General features: G+C 39.8%; 1 protein-coding gene across 2 annotated transcripts in view; it reads right to left on the reverse strand.

The window, feature by feature from the left end:
• atrnl1a (attractin-like 1a) overlaps positions 1-19,218 on the reverse strand; it is a 329,857-nt gene that overhangs the window by 47,243 nt on the left and 263,396 nt on the right. For both annotated transcript variants that reach the window (XM_086258788.1, XM_086258787.1), the window contains one exon: positions 14,714-14,809. In XM_086258788.1, the coding sequence (XP_086114914.1) occupies positions 14,714-14,809 (96 nt within the window). The remainder of the gene's footprint in view (positions 1-14,713; positions 14,810-19,218) is intronic.

Raw genomic sequence — 19,218 nt, forward strand, 5'->3', positions numbered from 1 at the left:
AGCTCAAAAATGGATTAACAAGATGGGAGAGGAAAGACGCAACATGAAGAAAGCTACACAAAGAGAGAAATGGGTTTTGCTGTGAAGAAATGAGCGCAAAATTTGAGAGATACTGAAACATCATTACACAATTTGAGATGTTGTGTATTGAGCCTGTCATTGCCAGCCCATTAGCCAACCTCTGGGGCTTCAACCCCCCCCCCCCAAGAAAAAACCTATAGTTTCACCAAAATACCAAAACTTTGTCTTCTGAAGGTGAATTTTCCTAATCTCACTAAGTAGTAAGCAAGTAATTAAGGCTCTTTGAGTGATAAATGGATGTTATATCCTCTCATTGAGTGTTCAGTAATATAAGAGTCATGTCATATGACACTTTTTATGTTCTGAGGACCATTGAAATTAAAGTGAGAGGCGAGACATACTTCTAGAAAGACTCCAATGCAAGGGTGTCAAACTCGTTTAAGCACAGTGATGTTTTTGCCACGGAGTGATTCTTTGCACCATAGAAGCAGCAAGCTAGTGGGCACTAAACAGCTGTACCACCTGAGACACAGGGCAACAACATGTCCAGCTCCTTTCATCAGGTCACTTTACCCATAAACACTGCTGTAGCACAGCTCAGATGCTACTATTATTACTACAAATGTCCAATGGGCCAGGCAAGGTTTTAATACTTTAATACTTATAAATGGCCTGTGTAGAAATTTAGGTCCATGGATCTCTTTCCTATTGCCTCCCTGTTTTTAACAGTTAAGGAATAAGAATACAATCTGAAATGTTCTTAACAGTTAAAGTCTCTAGAAAAAAAAGGGCAATATCAATATGTCACCAGTTTGTAATGACAACAGTGAAAAGGCAGAAACATTTGGATTTGGCAGTACAAAAAAGCCAACTTTCCACACATTCCACTTAACTTCTGTATGTGAAATGATGGCATTCCATCACTACACTGAGAACGGCATTGGTTTCCATTAAAAATAAGTGATTATATGGCTTCCTGCAATGTCCATATATTGAAAAGTCATCTAGTCAGCCAAACCGGAGTGTGCACCATGAAGGTTAGCATTTGCCCTGTGGCACATGTTTACCAGCACGTCTCTAAGGGGTTAAGTGTGCTGTTAGAAGGTACACAGTCTTAGAAACCTGTATTTAGTCAAAATGAGCTTTTCATTCAATATCACACTGAATTGTATATGGATCCTATTAACCAGGCTAGCTGGCCAGATCTAATGCTGGCTGTTAACTTACTGAATCTACCCTCTGGTCCAAATATAGTCATGTACAGGTTCAAGATAACTAAGACAGTGAGAATGCTGAAGACAGTTCACAAGCTAACAGGTGACATCACGGGGGCTACATTAATCTTTTATATACAGGCTGGTGGTGATAGCCTACACACGAACAACAACAACATAACAGACCCATTATGCGATTGATACAGTGCAGAAGAAAGAAAGGTAGGCATCATTATCAACTGCAAAAGAAAAGTACTTTTCATCATGAGAACATGTCTAAATAAATATATTTCAGCTGGATCATCTTGTTGAAACTGTCAAAAAAAACAATTTTGCAAAGTAAAACCCAAACAAACCTAATTGTTAAAATAGCAGCAGTGGTTTTGTTTCCTATATATCAAATCAGAACTCACTGGGGTTATGCTAAAGAATAAAAATTTAATCTATGCAACTTTCAAAATTTCACCCAAGGAGAGATGGTCAGAAAGCAGGTACGCTACGTTTGCAATGGCAGCCATAAAATGACCTGTGAAGAGGCTGTAAAGAGTTCAGAACATCTGAAACACCGTGATAGCAACACTGCTGCAAGTAGTGAGAGCTGAAGAGAATATAGGCTGAAAATAAAACAGAAATGTAAAGTTTTGTCAAAGATCAAATGAAACACCCATTTATGCTTCCTCAAATATGTAGAGGGTACATATAGTGTACCATTGGTAAAAAGAGCAAGCTGTTCTTTAAAGCTAAAGCAAAAAATCTGGCTTCGACTGATAAAAGTTGTTAAAAACAACCAGGGACGAAAGCTAAAACTAGACTCTACAAAAAGTCCAAAATTTAGGATGGAGGCTCAGTCATAAAAGGTTAACGGCCATATTTTTGTTGCCCTTTGTGTCTCTTCTCCGCAAGATACTGGTTCCCACCTACTGTTTCAAGGTAAATCCTCTAGTACAGAGGAGGAAGGACAATGAAGCAGAAATATAACAAGTTCTTAGCTCTGCAGAAATATATGAACTTTGTCTGTAAGAGCCACATTACTATTAGATACATCATTATTATAAATGTGTACAGTATTTAAAGACAGGCCTTAGTAGCAGGAAATAGTTTTTTAATGTATTTTGAGATGTTTTTAGAAATATACATCTAATGCAACCTTTATAATCTGTTGGACAATTTAAACTTAGCATTAGTGGTACTGTCTGTAATAATAATAAATAATACATGTTTTATTAGTCTTCAGTAACATTTTAATCATTAGACTAATCTATTTGGCCTTTTACGTACAATGCCTAAGAAATAACTTTATCTGGGTGAAAAGGAAAGTATGTTAATGGGACTGTGTTTGTATATTTATCTATATGAAGATATATAATACAGATCTGATTCTCAATTTTTAGATTTTAAAATATGGGTTGACTCAAGCATTTCTTACCTTTAAAGAAATGGAGACATTAATGATTAATTTAGAAAAAAAACTGATTACATTTTTAATTTCGTCCTACTAGAAACAATAAATCCAAGTCTGACTGAGCACAGCATGTTTTTCAGGAGGAGCTGGTTATTGTGGTATTTTATCTGAGCTGGGTCAACAAGTTCAACCATAATTTTCTGGCGCCATATCTTAACCTCCACTGTTTATCCTTGACTGAGTGCTTGGCATCTTTGTCTTCACCCTGAATTACTTCATTGCAAACTGCAAAATGATAAAATTGCTGGGTAAAAAGACGCAAAAAAAATAGACCGTTCACCCCTTGTTTCCCTCAGGAAAAATTTTAAATACACCGCAGAGAGACAGCGAGGTAGTAAAGACAGAAAGAAAAACACTCTAGAAAGAAAACAAGAAACAGAGATTGGTGAAAACCCATCAGTAAATTTGCTCAGCTGAGGTTGTTCAGGTGCAGTGAAATACTGTCTGTTCATGCTTTGGATGATTAAAAAAAAGAAAAAGCGCCTTTTTAGTAAAGTGCAAACAGAACATGAAGAGGAATGGGTTTGTTTTAGCCTCGTTAGTGTTGACAGAGGTGTGAGTTATTGAGTTAATAACAGCTCTGCGTGTTTGTGTGTGAAAGCCATGCTTTTCAGCCGTGAGACACACAGAAAGAGCCACAGGTGACTGGAAAGCCAAAGTAAACCGAAGGAGCGTACATGCAATTGTCCAAGATGAATGCAAATGAGTGTGTGTTTCATATGTGTTTGCACCTTTTCTCATTCTTCTTCTCTGTTGGATAAAAGCTTTTGTGTTATCCGATAAGCCCTGTAGTGGTCGTTGTGTGTGATGTGATTGCATGCATTCAATAATTATCTGTGCTTTTTTTCTACCAAACATATACAGTGGGGCAAAAAAGTATTTAGTCAGCCACCGATTGTGCAAGTTCCCCCACTTAAAATGATGACAGAGGTCAGTAATTTGCACCAGAGGTACACTTCAACTGTGAGAGACAGAATGTGAAAAAAAAATCCATGAATCCACATGGTAGGATTTGTAAAGAATTTATTCGTAAATCAGGGTGGAAAATAAGTATTTGGTCACCTCAAACAAGGAAAATCTCTGGCTCTCACAGACCTGTAACGTCTTCTGTAAGAAGCTTTTCTGTCCCCCACTCGTTACCTGTATGAATGGCACCTGTTTGAACTCATCATCTGTATAAAAGACACCTGTCCACAGCCTCAAACAGTCAGACTCCAAACTCCGCCATGGCCAAGACCAAAGAGCTTTCGAAGGACACCAGGAAAAGTATTGTAGACCTGCACCAGACTGGGAAGAGTGAATCTACAATAAGCAAGCAGCTTGGTGTGAAAAAATCAACTGTGGGAGCAATCATCAGAAAATGGAAGACATACAAGACCACTGATAATCTCCCTCGATCTGGGGCTCCACGCAAGATCTCATCCCGTGGGGTCAAAATGATCATGAGAACGGTGAGCAAAGATCCCAGAACCACACGGGGGGACCTGGTGAATGACCTGCAGAGAGCTGGGACCAAAGTAACAAAGGTCACCATCAGTAACACACTACAACGGCAGGGAATCAAATCCCGCAGTGCCAGACGTGTTCCGCTGCTGAATCCAGTGCATGTCCAGGCCCGTCTGAAGTTTGCCAGAGAGCACATGGATGATACAGCAGAGGATTGGGAGAATGTCATGTGGTCAGATGAAACCAAAGTAGAACTTTTTGGTATAAACTCAACTCGTCGTGTTTGGAGGAAGAAGAATACTGAGTTGCATCCCAAGAACACCATACCTACTGTGAAGCATGGGGGTGGAAACATCATGCTATGGGGCTGTTTTTCTGCCAAGGGGACAGGACGACTGATCCGTGTTAAGGACAGAATGAATGGGGCCATGTATCGTGAGATTTTGAGCCAAAACCTCCTTCCATCAGTGAGAACTTTGAAGATGAAACGAGGCTGGGTCTTCCAACATGACAGTGATCCAAAACACACCGCCCGGGCAACAAAGGAGTGGCTCCGTAAGAAGCATTTGAAAGTCCTGGAGTGGCCTAGCCAGTCTCCAGACCTCAACCCCATAGGAAATCTGTGGCGGGAGTTGAAAGTCCGTGTTGCTCGGCGACAGCCCCAAAACATCACTGCTCTCGAGAAGATCTGCATGGAGGAATGGGCCAAAATACCAGCTACTGTGTGTGCAAACCTGGTAAAGACCTATAGTAAACGTTTGACCTCTGTTATTGCCAACAAAGGTTATGTTACAAAGTATTGAGTTGTATTTTTGTTATTGACCAAATACTTATTTTCCACCCTGATTTACAAATAAATTCTTTACAAATCCTACCATGTGGATTCATGGATTGTTTTTTCACATTCTGTCTCTCACAGTTGAAGTGTACCTCTGGTGCAAATTACTGACCTCTGTCATCATTTTAGGTGGGGGAACTTGCACAATCGGTAGCTGACTAAATACTTTTTTGCCCCACTGTATTACTCCCAGTCATCATAAATATTCTTTATCTGCTTCTTTCCCCTTCGCTCTCGCTGTTCTTCCATCCATCCATCCATGCATCCATCTCCACCCACCAACACTCCTTTCTGAGGCACATTAAATCCACACAACTGAAGAATAAATATGCCACATTAAAACATAAGATATGAAATTGATTCATTCTTTCCTTTAAATAGCATTATGAAAACAGGAGCCTGCCATTAATCAGCAGCAAGGTGGGAACTGATTTTTTTGCAGGCGGAGGCGTGCGGCGTGCAGATGCTAGTTGCTGCGGGCTCATCAGCTTTATGATGTAATGGCAGTATTTTATAGAGGTGGTGCAAACATCGATTTATGCTGATGACTTTGCCTGGGTTCCATGACTCGCTGGAAAGCTCTGATAAAGTTGGGCTGTAGAGGAGGTGATCTTTAGCTGCAAAAGGGGCTCACGTACGCCATGGGGTGGTGGCTTTGAATGTATCATGGCTGCATGTAGTATGGTTGTTGGTGCCAGACAGTCTGACGTTTTCAGAAACTACTGATCTACTGAGATTTACCTTTGCTACCATCTCAAGGATTTACAGAGCATGGTCCAAAAAAGAGAACCTATCCAGTAAGCAGCAGGTAAAAATGTCGATTTGGAAGAACTTTGAACTAAAACAACCACTCACCACAACCAAGATATGCAGAAGAGCATCTCTGAACCCACAACATGCTGAAAAAACATCGATTTGGTAAATAAATCATCATAGATAAAACTGGGTTAACTTAAGCGACTACCAATGCATTGTTAACAATGTTAATGGTTACTTGATCAAAACATCTGAGTCTCATGCATTCATTTCTAATTTTTAATAGAAATGATTTGTTTACAAAATAGGGAAGATGAACAATTGCTTTCGAACAATTCTGAATCATTTTTAAGCAGTAAACCAATTGAAACTGTGGCGTGCCATCGAAAAGTTTTCTAATCTTTGTCAACCATGAACTGTTTCAGCACTGCATATCAGACAATCTAATCCAATAAACTTTACACATACAGTATTCACTGCAGCCACGGAAAGTTTGAAAATTTGTAAATTTCCAGCTGAAAATGCTCTCCAGAGAAAGAAGTTGTAAAAAGTTCATATGGTTTCTGTTTTTCTCTGCGACTGGACTTTTCATCTTCTGAGAACAGAGACGATAACACAGACGAGTTTGCATGGACGTGTGCGAGCCAACACATTTCTTTCCAGCTGTGACACATGGAGTTTGTATCATTAACCCATCCCTGACACTGACAGAGTTCTGCTCAACGTACTTTTCTTTCTGTCTAAAGAGTATAATTGCAAGTCTTTAGACGACAAAAAAGTTTCCAGCTGTGACATACGCAGTCTCCATCACTAAAAGAGATTAACCGAGCCCAGACACCTCGCCATTTGAAAATGTTAATGACAGAAGGCTCTTGTTCCAAGAATACCTGTAATTGCAAGTCTTCCACAGATGGAAATAATGTCTAAAGAAAAATCCACCTGGAGAATTTAAGTTCATCCTTGATGTGTGGATGACTGGGTGTGTAAAGTGCTTTGGGGTCCTTAGGCGGGACTAGTAAAAGCGCTATACAAATACAGGCCATTTACCATTTACTATGCAAGAAGATACAGTATTTCTCCATATGGTAAAATGATCCCATATGGTTAAAGTGAGCATGAATCATCAGTCAGCTGATGAATGTTTGTGCATATGAATACGTTTATTTTAATCATGGCTTTTAGAACTGATGCTCATGTAATTATATTCCCGTGAGAAAAGCAAGTGATTCCCTCAGTTATGTTACCAGACAATGTTTTCATGCAAAAGAATGGTGAAGTGTACAGATGTGAGTGGGGTGTATGGAAAGCACAGTACAGTGAAACTTGACACCAAAGTTCAGCTACTGAATACTGGTTACACAATCACTTGTTCTAAATATTTGTTTCTGGTTACAGTAAAATGATTTTAGTGAGATGTTACCCATCAAGTATGATCACAGAGTTCTGTGACTCTGACTACTGTATATAAAGTAACCTGATTCAAATTTCATTGTAAGAACCATTGTGATCACACTGCATCACCTCTGATGTGTTAAAACAACAAGACTTCAAACTGAATATGTTTTTGGGGAACAGGAAAAGTTGCAGCGAGGCAAATCTGGTAAGCAAGGGAGACAGCGAGCAAAAAATGTGTTAGAGTTAGTGTGTGCTCCCCCCCCCCCCAAAAAAAAGACTCCTGCGGCTTGGATGCTTCACACTGATGGATCAGCTCTCAACAACAGTGATGAACCTCAACATGAAAATTGGATCAGTTCGACAAAGAAAAGATGCTTTTCTGCAGTTTCAGTTTGTGGCTCAGAAAGAGCAAACTAAAAACAGCATTCATGCTGGAAGGGTCCACAAAGACATATCACTGAATGGGAAATTGGCTAGATTCAAATCAGTTGCTGTTTTTTTAATGTTCAGACTTTTCAGAAACTGGTGCTGAAATGGAATTCACAAATATATAAATTGCTGTCTTATTTAGTACTACTATGGCACTTTTCAGGACTGTAGTCAGAGCTCTCAGTCCTCATACCTTCACACTAGGGGTTGATTTAAATCAATTTTAGTTTGAATAATGCAGTTTTGATTCATTAAATCCTGAATCGATTTTTAAATATAAATGTATTTTGCCAGAAATGCCAGAATCTCAGCTTAAAGCTCACAAAACTATTTGAACAACCATCAAACAGCTAAAACAGCAAACGATTAAAGAGCTGGTAAACGGATTCCGCAAAAAGATGTAAACACAAAGTATGACAGCACGTACGCGGGTATGTCGTCGGGTGCTCAAAATTGACATCTCACAGATTCTGAAGTTGCAGGTTTTGTCAAATTCACTGAACCAGCAGCAAAAGAAGATCAAAACTATGCTTGAATTCCCTCCTACTTTGGCAGTTTTGCTTCCACCACAATAAAATCGCACTCCCTGCACAGCTTTCTCTCTGTGTACTTCGAGACAAGCAGCATCAGGTAATGTTCATATGTTGAATCATGGTTTTCTTCTGTTTTTGATCTACTGCAGGATATTTTTAAGGTGGTTATCTGCTATAAAAAGCCAGGCCAGAAAAATCTCCATGTTTTTCTGTGTTTCATCCTCAGTTACTTTGACACAAAGGCATCTGCTTCGATGCTCGCACCTCTGATGAAGTCTCACAAGTGTCAGCACTGATAAATGATCAGAATTATAATATTTTTGACTGTCTGAGTCAAAACTGAATCGAATCAAAACCTTGTGAATCAGAATTGAATCAGTTATAGAAATCAGTGACGACACCCAGCCCTACTTCACCCCTCAGAGTAATCAGCCAGGTTCTTCTTCATGGCTGATTGAATTTGAGACAAAGTATCTCTACAAAAAACAGTCATCTCACTTCGTATGTATAGATAACAAGCAGAAATACCAATTACCTTGGATTGAATATAAAATGAAAAGCTCAACAGTGGTGATTGGATTAAAACGGCACACAGCATGACAATGGAGAAATAATGGTTCAAAGCGCAAATTGTCAAAAAAGCGATCCAACTCAGATAATGTAAAACAAGCACAACTCAGTCACCCTCCATGCATGTATCCTCCATCACCCTTCTTTCCTTGCAATTATATGTTAATCATTGAATCGACACACCTCCCCATCTCTCCTCTGCACACCAAATCACTGCTCAAGTGTGGAAACAACAGGTGCTGTGCTCCTTGTTCGCTGTCTAAACATGGCATGAAATGGGGTGATGATGACTCTATTTGTTGCACTGCATAAGCAGGACAACATAAAATAGCGGGGCAGGATGGAAATGTTCTTTTTCTCTCATTAATTACACAATTATGCTAAGCTGCATGCCTGACTATGAACCAGATGTTGTGTAATTAACCTCAGTGTGAAGATAGCGTTCTGCTCCATTGTCTCTCACCTTCAAGAATGAAATGGAAACCAGGCAGAGAGGCAGCGATAAGGGAAGGAACTCCTGAGGTTTCTGCAGGCACATGAGCCACACCGAGCTCAGCCAAATCCAACGCGGCCAAAACGAAACTAAAACTAATTAAACATCAGGTGCAGATAGCCCTCTTCACTATTGTTTCTGTAACCTTCAGCTCAAACAATGTGAAGAGAGGAAACCTTAAGCAGGAAGGGGAGATACGTGGAGGTGGACGGGATTTTAAATTGAAGACGTGAATCGATATATTTCCTGCATCGACGTCATCGACAACACAAGGGGAACCATTTTCCAATAGATCTGCAATGTGATATCATTTCAGTAATGCTATTTGTTTAATAAAGAGGATGTTAAAGTTTAATGCATCTTTGAACCTACAAAAAGTTGAATGTTGCAAAAAAACCCAAAACAATTATTACAATAAATATTTATTAAAGTCTATGAATCTCTCTTGATTTAGCAAACATGCCGAGGACTCTAGTAGTCTTTGTTTAAACTTCACATCATCTAACAAAGCTTTCAATGCACACTTGTGCACATGTATCGTGTTTTGATAGAAGAGTTTTATTATTCATGTGGCTTTTATTCTGACTAGCTGGCCTCTTGAATGCCATCAAATCTCCTGCAGCATCTGTCACGGGGCTCCACCGTGGCTTCAGATGTGGATGACAAAGATGGCTCAGGAGTAAGAGTTCACTTCCCACAATGCATTGCTCCCATCAGGATTATTTATTTGCCGAAATGAGTAACATCAAGGCAAGGTCACTTAAATTAGTTTGTTCTGATTTGCTGCTCCATGCACCTTGTGTAATGAGATAATCTATTGTTAAACAACTTGCAAATAAACAATGTCACAGTACATTACACTAGGCACATTTCTCTTTTTTTAAGCAAAGATGACACATCGATAGTTTACTAGGGCATACAGGGAAAAAGTGCAACACATTGTTGTGCATAAACCTTTAGCAATATGTTTCCATATATAAAGAAGAACTCTGGCACAAGTTTCAGAACGACATGCTCTGACTAAGGTAAGTTGTGGTTTATCAGCAAAGCAAAGATGGCCTTTCTAATTGCAGGATGTTGCAGACGCGGTGAAACTAAACTGAAATCCAGCAAGTTAAAATAGGAAGGTTTAGATCTCACCTTTGTGAGGAATTCTAATGTCAGTGCTCAGGCAAGTATTTGCAGGGGTTTTTTTTTTAGTCTCCTGTAAAATCTGAGGCTCTAAATCCATTTTATTGACCTTTTATTTAGTCAGCAGTAGTTTTCACTCATGCTTGGTTGCTTAATGAAAAGTTGGAATGGACCAAATTGCCTGATCCCTCCATGCAGTGCCAAGCATGGAAAGTGAAAGTCAGTTTCTGATTTGGTTGTTGTTTGAGCTCTAGACTGATTCAAGATGCAGCACTAAAAACAATTTAAGGCAGGGAGATGATCAGAGGTGTGTGTGTGTGTGTGTGTGTGTGTGTGTGTGTGTCCTAATCCGCCTGGGCAGATTGCTATCCTGCCATCCAGGAACAGATAAACATCAGAAATGCAAATCAATAATTACACATTGTGACTATTTCACAAACTGCAATGAGACTGCATTGATATTTTAATTGCCGTTTTGTCTGTTAATCAAGTGGATTTCACTAGCGATGCGTCCATGGATGGTCACATTTCTTTTCAATCCACAAGTTTCTTGTGAAACTCAAGAACAACAGAAGTAATGCAAAAAACAGAAGTAACCACAAACTCTGTCACCTTCTAATGGCCTCAACCAGTTACCGGAACTGCCAGAGTCTCTGTTGTAGCTGCATTTCTTTATATTTGAGGTCGTTTTTGTGATATTCAACAAAGTCCACAAAGCTTGTGACTTAGTGGTGACCCGCATTCTCCCATGGGGGCAGCCTTCCCTGTTTTCAGTACAGCTCCTGGAGAAAAGCTAGACCTTATAAAGTGTCTGCCCAGCAGTGCTCATTGTTGTAAAATCAAGCCAATCAATTTTTCAATATGCTAGACAAGAGACAAGGTAGAAAAATGTTTCCCAATCTATGAACCAAATGAATCCCACTCGTTCGCCATAACCACATCTTTTAACCCCACACTAGCGGTTTCATTATGGCCCGTTAAGTAATGTCACACTTTATCAACTTTTGAGGTTGAACTTAGATATATTTGTTCTTCTCAGATTCGCTGAAACCATGAAGCTTCCAACCAGCTGAACTAGTTTAACCTTTCTTTTTTTTTCTTTCTTGTTTTGATATTTTCAAAAGCTCTGTTTCTCTTATTTAGGCTTAAGCTGAACTAAACCTGTCACAGCTCGGGAGGGAATGTGTTTGGGCTGTTAGTGAGTGTACTGCTGTTAAGGAAAGGGGTTATTTTAACAGTATGCAGCACAATACTGAATATATTTTCCCACAACTGTTGGAAGCAAACATCATTGTTCAGAATGCAATTCAATTCATTTCTCAGAAATGTTTCACTCTGGGTATTTGGATCCACTTGCCATTCAGTCTAATTACCACTCCACAGCCGATCTGTCTCTCTGTTTATTTAAACTCGGCAGGAATCACAAAACAGAGGTGACACCAGTATTTGAACAATAGCCTGCCGGAGAAGGGCACGGCTGATTTGGCAGTTACCATTTCACTGAGAGTGCTGCTTTCATGTCCTTTGCTCTCTTTGTACAAGAGGCTGATAGGAGCACTGGGGCCAGCTGCCTCTCTCAGGGCCCCTACTCCACCACCCAGACTGCCTCTGGAGGACCCTTCAGAGCCAGCAGATGAAGGTGAGGCGCCAGCATGTTGGACAATCACAGAGCGAGCCTGTTCTCACACAGGACAGTTAAGTGAAAAGTGAGCTATTGAAACCAGCTGCACTCTCTCCCCCTCAGCTTCCTATCTTCCCTGAGGTGTAAAATGGATGTTTTTAAGGTGAGCTGTGTTTGTCTACATCTGCTTGGCAGAGCATCTTAAAGACAATTTCATGTCGTCCTGTTTTCTTGCAACCTTAAAGCCTGAGGGCGCCTGCAACATCACAGAAAGACATGCGAGTGTTTAATTTGTTTTCAGTCATTTCTATCAATTGCTGTGGCCCACACACACACACACACACAAACACACTGAATGTCTGCAAATGTCCGCTTAACACCATTTGCTCAGCAGCTCACCCACAGTTCACTTAGTACAGCATACTGTATTTTGTAGATCAATCTTTGAGCAGTTATCTTCTTTAAAAATTAAATCTTTTGTTTAGTTCTGTTTCAGAATGCCAACACACTTCTTTGCTTGGTCAATAGAAAATAAACAAACAGCCATTAGTATTCACACTGGCTTCAGTTCAGAGTCAAGGGAAGTTTGACTCTTTCTTCCAACCTTAAGGGCTGGAAAATATAATCCAACACAGGAGTTTTTATACACCACTCTGCATTCAGTCATTAGTTATTAATCTCTGACTCTCATCCACACCGTGTCTTTTGTCCTGTCCTCCTCCTCCTGCCTCCAATTGGGTCGCAACAAATGGCTGCCTCTTCTGAGCCTGGTTCTGCCAGAAGTTTCTTCCTGTTAAAAGGAAGTTTTTCCTTCCCACCGTCACCAAGTGTTTGCTCATAGAGGGTCATCTGATTGTTGGGGTTTTCTCAGTATTATTGTAGGGTCTTTACCTTACAATATAAAGCACCTTGAGGTGATTTTCGGTGTGATTTGGTGCTATATAAATAAACTCAAATTGATTTGAATTCAAATTAATTGAATTTAATTGAATTAAGATCCAAACAAGTGCAGTTTCTCTAATAACCACCTCAGGTTGTTTTCAAAAGAGGGTCAATATCCATAGCCTACAATAATGTCCAACTGTTCAGCAGAAAACACAACCAAGTTAAAAACAATATAACAAGACAAATACAAAAGAATCATCTTTTTAAACTTTACTCAGTCATACTGGTGACTAACATGGAGATGGTGTCGTAGGTGCCTGCAGCTAACAGGTGCCTTCCCATCTTAACCAGTCCCTGAACTGGACCGCTCCCCCTTTTTTGTGGAGACACACCTGTTTGACACACCAATGTGACACAGTTATAAAGTCTATGAATTAATATTGATAAACAATATGGAAACATTCCACCCTCCTGGACCAGAAGTGACAGTGGTGTCATACACATGAGTGGAGATCCTGTCACATTGGGAATTTTGGAAGATTAACCGAAGTCATTAATTGCTCCAAATTTTCTATAAAATGCACTGCTGTTTATTTTGTGGTTACAGCAGCCTCACTGAACAGGACTGAAAATGTATTTTCTTGTTTACTTGCAAAAAAACAAAAAAATACTACAAGTGAGTGCATGAGGAGGTTTTGTGCCTTTCCTTTGTGATCTGTATGTCAGACTCACTAAATATAAACAAAATGATGCACTTATTCTAAAAATATCTAACTGAATGAGAAAGATATTTCAACAGGAAAAAATCTTATGTTGTCTGGCAAATTATAAAAGAGAGTGGGGTAAAGGGTGTTTTTCACTTGAGCTCAGCGTTTCAGCTCTCTTAAGTTCTCGGCTCATGCACAGGCCTGCCTGTGTCCTGTGAACCAAAATGAGTTTGATTTTAAAAAAAAAAATACAACACAAAAAATGGTAAGTCTTCAAACCTAGCGGGTTAAGTCAGTGTGACTACACAAATTTTGCAGAACAAACCTGGCGTTCTACATTTTTATGACAAAGTTATGAGGTTATAAGTGCAACACCAGAGTATATACAGGTGCTTCCTGGCACAAGAGAGGGATTAGGAGGTTGTTTGTGCATAATTTGAACTCTGCTCAGATCCACCACACACTGCTGCTATGGCTGGCATGTACCTTCTGTAGCTCATTGTTTTCTAATGGCTACTTGAGAAACAATGGTATAACCACACTGTCATTCTGTCTGAACTGTCAAAGGTCGATTATTGACTTGGCCATGCACTGTGCTTTAGGAAGGCTCTGTGTATTCCAAATAAAAACCTTAATCATGTCACACTGTCTTTTTAAGCCTCTCCCTCTCACCAGACTTCCTTGTAGCTCTCGGTGCACTATCCCAATAGTTATGGCTTTGGTACAAGTGTTCTCAGTTATTGGGCCACCAGCAGGGATTACATGCCTAACTACATGGGAGATCTTTGGACTCCATCACTAATATCTGTTTTACTCTTTTGTTAAAGGAACTTGATCGCTTACTACATGGACTCATGTGAACAGTTTACTTTGATAACCTGCTGATGCTGATGATGTGAGATAATTCTTATCACAGCTCTTCACAACTTGAGCCTGATATTCCAAGTAGTTCAAAGGAAAAATCCAAATTGCAATTCAACACACAGACACAGTGTCTAGATCATGTTTTGCATCCACACATATCATTTCCACAACAGCAGCCATGACAGAAGGTCATAGGGCTAACAAAGTCATAACAGTATGAAGTCTGCTGATTTGCAAACACAACAAGTGTTAGACATGTCTTTTATCCATTGCAATGCTAAGAATTCACCCACGTGTTCAAGTCCTCTTTGGTTTTGTATATTTCTGTGTTTGTGCCTTTGTTCTGACCTGTAGCAGCTCCTCTTGGTCATCACCAACCTCCAGTGCTACAGTGACCGAGGCGAAGGGACGACTGGCCATCTGCTGTCGCTCTCTCATCAGCTGCTGTAGAGTGAGATGGGGGAAAAAAAGAAAATAGTTTTAATTTATTTATTTTCATGGATTTATTTCTGACAGATTACTGTGTCAGAACTCAAACACAGGTTGTTATTCTTTTACTGGATTTATCCTTGAGAAACTCTACAGGGAACAGCTGAAGGTTAAGTGCTTTGCTCAAGGGCATCCTAACAGTGCAAACTAAATGAGATTAAAGTGCTTCACAATTTCTCCATTGCCAAAAAAAACTCCCCAAAACCGATCAGGGTTGTTTGACAAAAGCAAACATGTTAAGGTGGTAAGAAAGAGAAGTAACAGGGCTAAGGAGTAATACTGACAAAAAGGATATCACTGGAAAGAAGGCCAGAAGTAACGAAGCAGTAAGAAAGAAGCAGGTAGATGAAGAAAAATGATAAAAAAGAAAGGAGGATTATGAAAATATAGGTTTAGGAGGAATGGAGGGGGGCAGAGATCAAAGTAGATGCTTGCTAGACACACAGGAGGAAGGCAACGATGAGTGGGGAAAAGCAGCTGGTGGGGGAATGGTGGGAGTCAGAGGGGAGGAGGAGGAGGGCAGGCAAACTTCATTAATGAGGAAATGTCAGATGAACAAAGGCAGACAGCGAGGCCTTCATCAGCATGAGGTCCAAACGCTGACCGAAAACACAAACAAAGATACAGCACAGCATTTAAATGAAGAATGAAAAAGAAAGAAAGAGAAGAATCCTCCCACACAAAGTAAAACAGAGACACGCACCATCATCAATAAAGCTAAGGAGTCCATCTACACCTGAAAAATAACAACATGCTCACTGCATCTTCATCTCCCCTCTCCATCATTAGCTCGGTTTCCCAGCTCTTTCCAAATCAATACGGACATGTTAATGGGGTTTTGTTTCTACATTTAGCTTGGGGTTAGCCACCTGTTTTACACACAGAAGAACTCATTTCTAGCCAATTACATGCCAGGCAATAATCAGTATGTTTCTGGTCGTTTTGGCAGAAATTCTGCCTGATGCAGGCTGTGACATGTTAAACAATGTTGGGAAGACAGAGGGAGTCGATCAAGTTTTTGGTCTCTAATGTGAATAACCTGAACATTGGAGGAGTTTGACTTAGCATGCAAAAACACTCACAGTAGGTCGAAGTAAAAAAAAAGAAAAAAAACCCACTTCACCACATCAGGATGCAATGAAGTGGTTTAAAACAGACTTTTCCTTATACTTCCTAACATTCTCTGCTTTAAGTCATCCAAGTACACAAATATCGGAAACAAGCCCAAAAGAAAAAGAAAAGAAAGACATTAGGAACAGAAGCACTGCAAGGATGTTAGAGAATATTTGAAATTGAAAGAAAAAGAAACAGATAACGAGGCATATCTCCAGCCCCCGCCCGCCTTGTGACCTTGAATTGGACAAGCAAAAGAAAATGGATGGATGGCGATAAAGAAAAAATGAAATGAAAGGAGCAAAACCAATAAAAGAAGCCAAAAGCACAGTACTAGATTAAGAAAGAGAAAAATAAAAACAAATTAACAACACAAGGTAAGGACAGGACAGGAAAAGGAGAAAAGCAAAGGAAAGAGAAAAAAGTGTAAACCCATCCTAAATATCAATGGCTTCTACACTCTGCTACACTTCTCTAAACTGAAGCAGCTCTCCTGCTGCTGTGTCCTCTCCTGTTGATGAGAAAAGGCTGCACACTGACATTAACTGGCTGTCAGGTGTTGTGCTAGCGCGCCGCCGGCTGCTCGATTGCCGGTGTCAGACTCTTTAAGCATGACTGAATAGTACACCTGTAGCTACATCAGCACAGTCAGGTGCTCCGGCGGCGGCAAGCGCTCTGCTAGCACGCTGCCATGCCGGCTAATGTGATGTCTTTCCTTGTTAGCTGTCACCACTGTGGGAATGCTGCTCACATGACAGCGAGTGCTTGCTAGCATCGCTGTTAGCCTCCTGCAGATGTCAGTTTAGATTTGTAAAAGACTAGCTGAGTAGGTGTGTGTGAGAGGAAGGGTGTCTGTGTACTGGAAGCTGTGGATGAGGTAAGAGATCCCCTTTAAGCGTTTTTAAACCTTTATGAGTGCGTCAGGATTTGTTATACTGCTGTAAAGGCAGGATAGGTGGCAGGGGGAAAGAAATAGGCCCAAAACTACTGAAAATAGGGTCCAGAGGTGCATCTGTTAGACACAGAGACATTTGTTAATCACCCTGATTACGTTTTTTTAAAAAAGGATTTATTTTAAAAATGTAGTGTGACAGACCTGTGATCAGCACCAAACCATCCCAGGCCTTTCAGATTGCATATTAGCCCCCTTGAAAAACTATTCATAAGTAACACTCAGACTCATTGGCACAATTTTGAATGTGAAGGTCACTACTATACATGCAAATGTGCCTCTAGTCTGTACTGTCTGGAGTAACTGAACCTAAGTGGGCGACGGTGCTACGCTGTTGGTAAGTAATGAAATGTCAGCCATATTTCTGGATTTCGTCCGTCACGCTTTAGTGTTGATTTCCTTTTTGTTTTCAGAATTTAATAATAATGGATTGCATTTATATAGCGCTTTACAATTCCACTATTCATTCACTCTCACATTCACACACTGGTGGAGGCAAGCTACAGTTGTAGCCACAGCTCGGCTCGAACCGGCAACCTTCCGATTACAAGACGAACTGCCAACTCTTGAGCCACGATCGCCCAAACATTTACAGTAGTCATTTGATGTATTAACAGTATTCATGTGCAGTTTACCATTATGCAAATCTTGAGAGCTTGAAAACAGACAATCTATTCTTTAGGTTTGCAAAGATGTTTCACTTCTCATCCAAGTGGCTTCTGACTGAAAGACCTTTATGCAAACTTATTAAGCTTATTCAGCTTCCAGACTCCTAGTACACCAAAACTAATATATCTGATAAGAAGAACCACCGTCTGGCCAATTAGGATGTCAGTGTGGTGAATAAACTGGATTGCCTCTGTTTTATATATTAGCCTAGCAATCCTAGCTTTGGTTGATGGTTCACTAACCATCCAAAACTTCACTGCTATTTCATTTATCCATCTTTGTTTAACCCTTTAAGACCTACCATAGAACCAAGTCCGCCAGAGCTTATATTATATTTTTACATGCTGTGGAGCCATTTTTGGGAGCATTTCAAGTTGCTATACATCAATACAACCATTACAGCCTAAATTTTAATAATATGTCTGCATTAGGTGCATAGTAATTACATAAATTGCAAAAAAGTGCAATAAACTACAAAAAAATTGAAAATCGTTTTTGTTTTTTTAACATATATTTCTAGTTAGAGAAATTTAAGAGGCTTATCCCTCAAAACTGTAAATACAAAAAAGTTGCACAAACTAGTTTCCCACCACAGGAAATTTATTTTGAGTGTCTTCATAGTTTTATTTTTGAAATACACCAATTTTTATACACTGCAGGAAAAACGAAAATAAATATTATAGTGCAAATTTGCAAAATAACAGCATATGCATCAAAATAAACTATTTCCAGCAGTGCAATATGAGTCCTAAGCATCCCAGAAACGACACAGAAAGTCATAAACTCAAACATAACTTTTTAAAACACAAGTATAGGCTCATAAGGCCCCGATCGTAAAAAAACTACATTTCCGCAAAATGACGTCACTTCCGGTTTCGGGCAGGTCATGCGGTCATGTGATAGTTCGCGCTGATGGACGTAGGAAGTGTTACAAACAGCTGATTGGATCGGCGAAGCGTGTTTCTGGAATATCATGTTTTTGTTGCTGCAAGTGATTTTTATGCAGTTTTTGCAAAGCTATATGTGGAAGGAAACTGTGACCTAGGACAAGCTGATGGCATCAGATGTAAGTACAACTCCTCCGGTTTCATATGCAAAAAAAATTATTGCGCTAGCTTACGTGGTTGCAGAGCTACCGGGATTTAAAAATAGTTACGCAAAATGGAGCGTGCCCGCTCCAATCGGCTGTAAAGGGTTAAAGCTTAAAAAACAAAATCATATGCTGTATGCTGAATGCATATCCCTCATCCTAATAAATTATCTTTCCATTTACATTATTACTTTTTGTAACATCGGAGTTTCTACCACTTCTTATTCTTAGCTGTGCTGGTATTGGAAAATTTGGGCTTGAAAATTCCTAATTAATTCATCCTTAACTGGATCCCTTAATATTTCTTTAAGTTTCCAAAATTAAGGCTGTTTGGTTTAGTTTAGACAAGGATTACGGTGTGAAGAAGACATTAGACCATTAAACAAAGTCTCCTTCCTGATAGCTTTTACCGCAGTATGGTAGCTGAGTTGTTTATACACCGTTTGCGTGCACCCATGTGCAAGTTTGTGTTATGCGAGGTGTTCTCTCTGCTCTTTATTCCCTAAAGCTGTTGCTCCTCTGTTAGTGAGATTAGACAAA

Source organism: Aulonocara sp. 'chitande type north' Nkhata Bay, linkage group LG13, assembly GCF_057382095.1.
Source record: "Aulonocara sp. 'chitande type north' Nkhata Bay isolate Kocher_YH1m ecotype deep benthic linkage group LG13, A_spYH_male_GT1.1, whole genome shotgun sequence".
Taxonomy (NCBI): domain Eukaryota; kingdom Metazoa; phylum Chordata; class Actinopteri; order Cichliformes; family Cichlidae; genus Aulonocara; species Aulonocara sp. 'chitande type north' Nkhata Bay.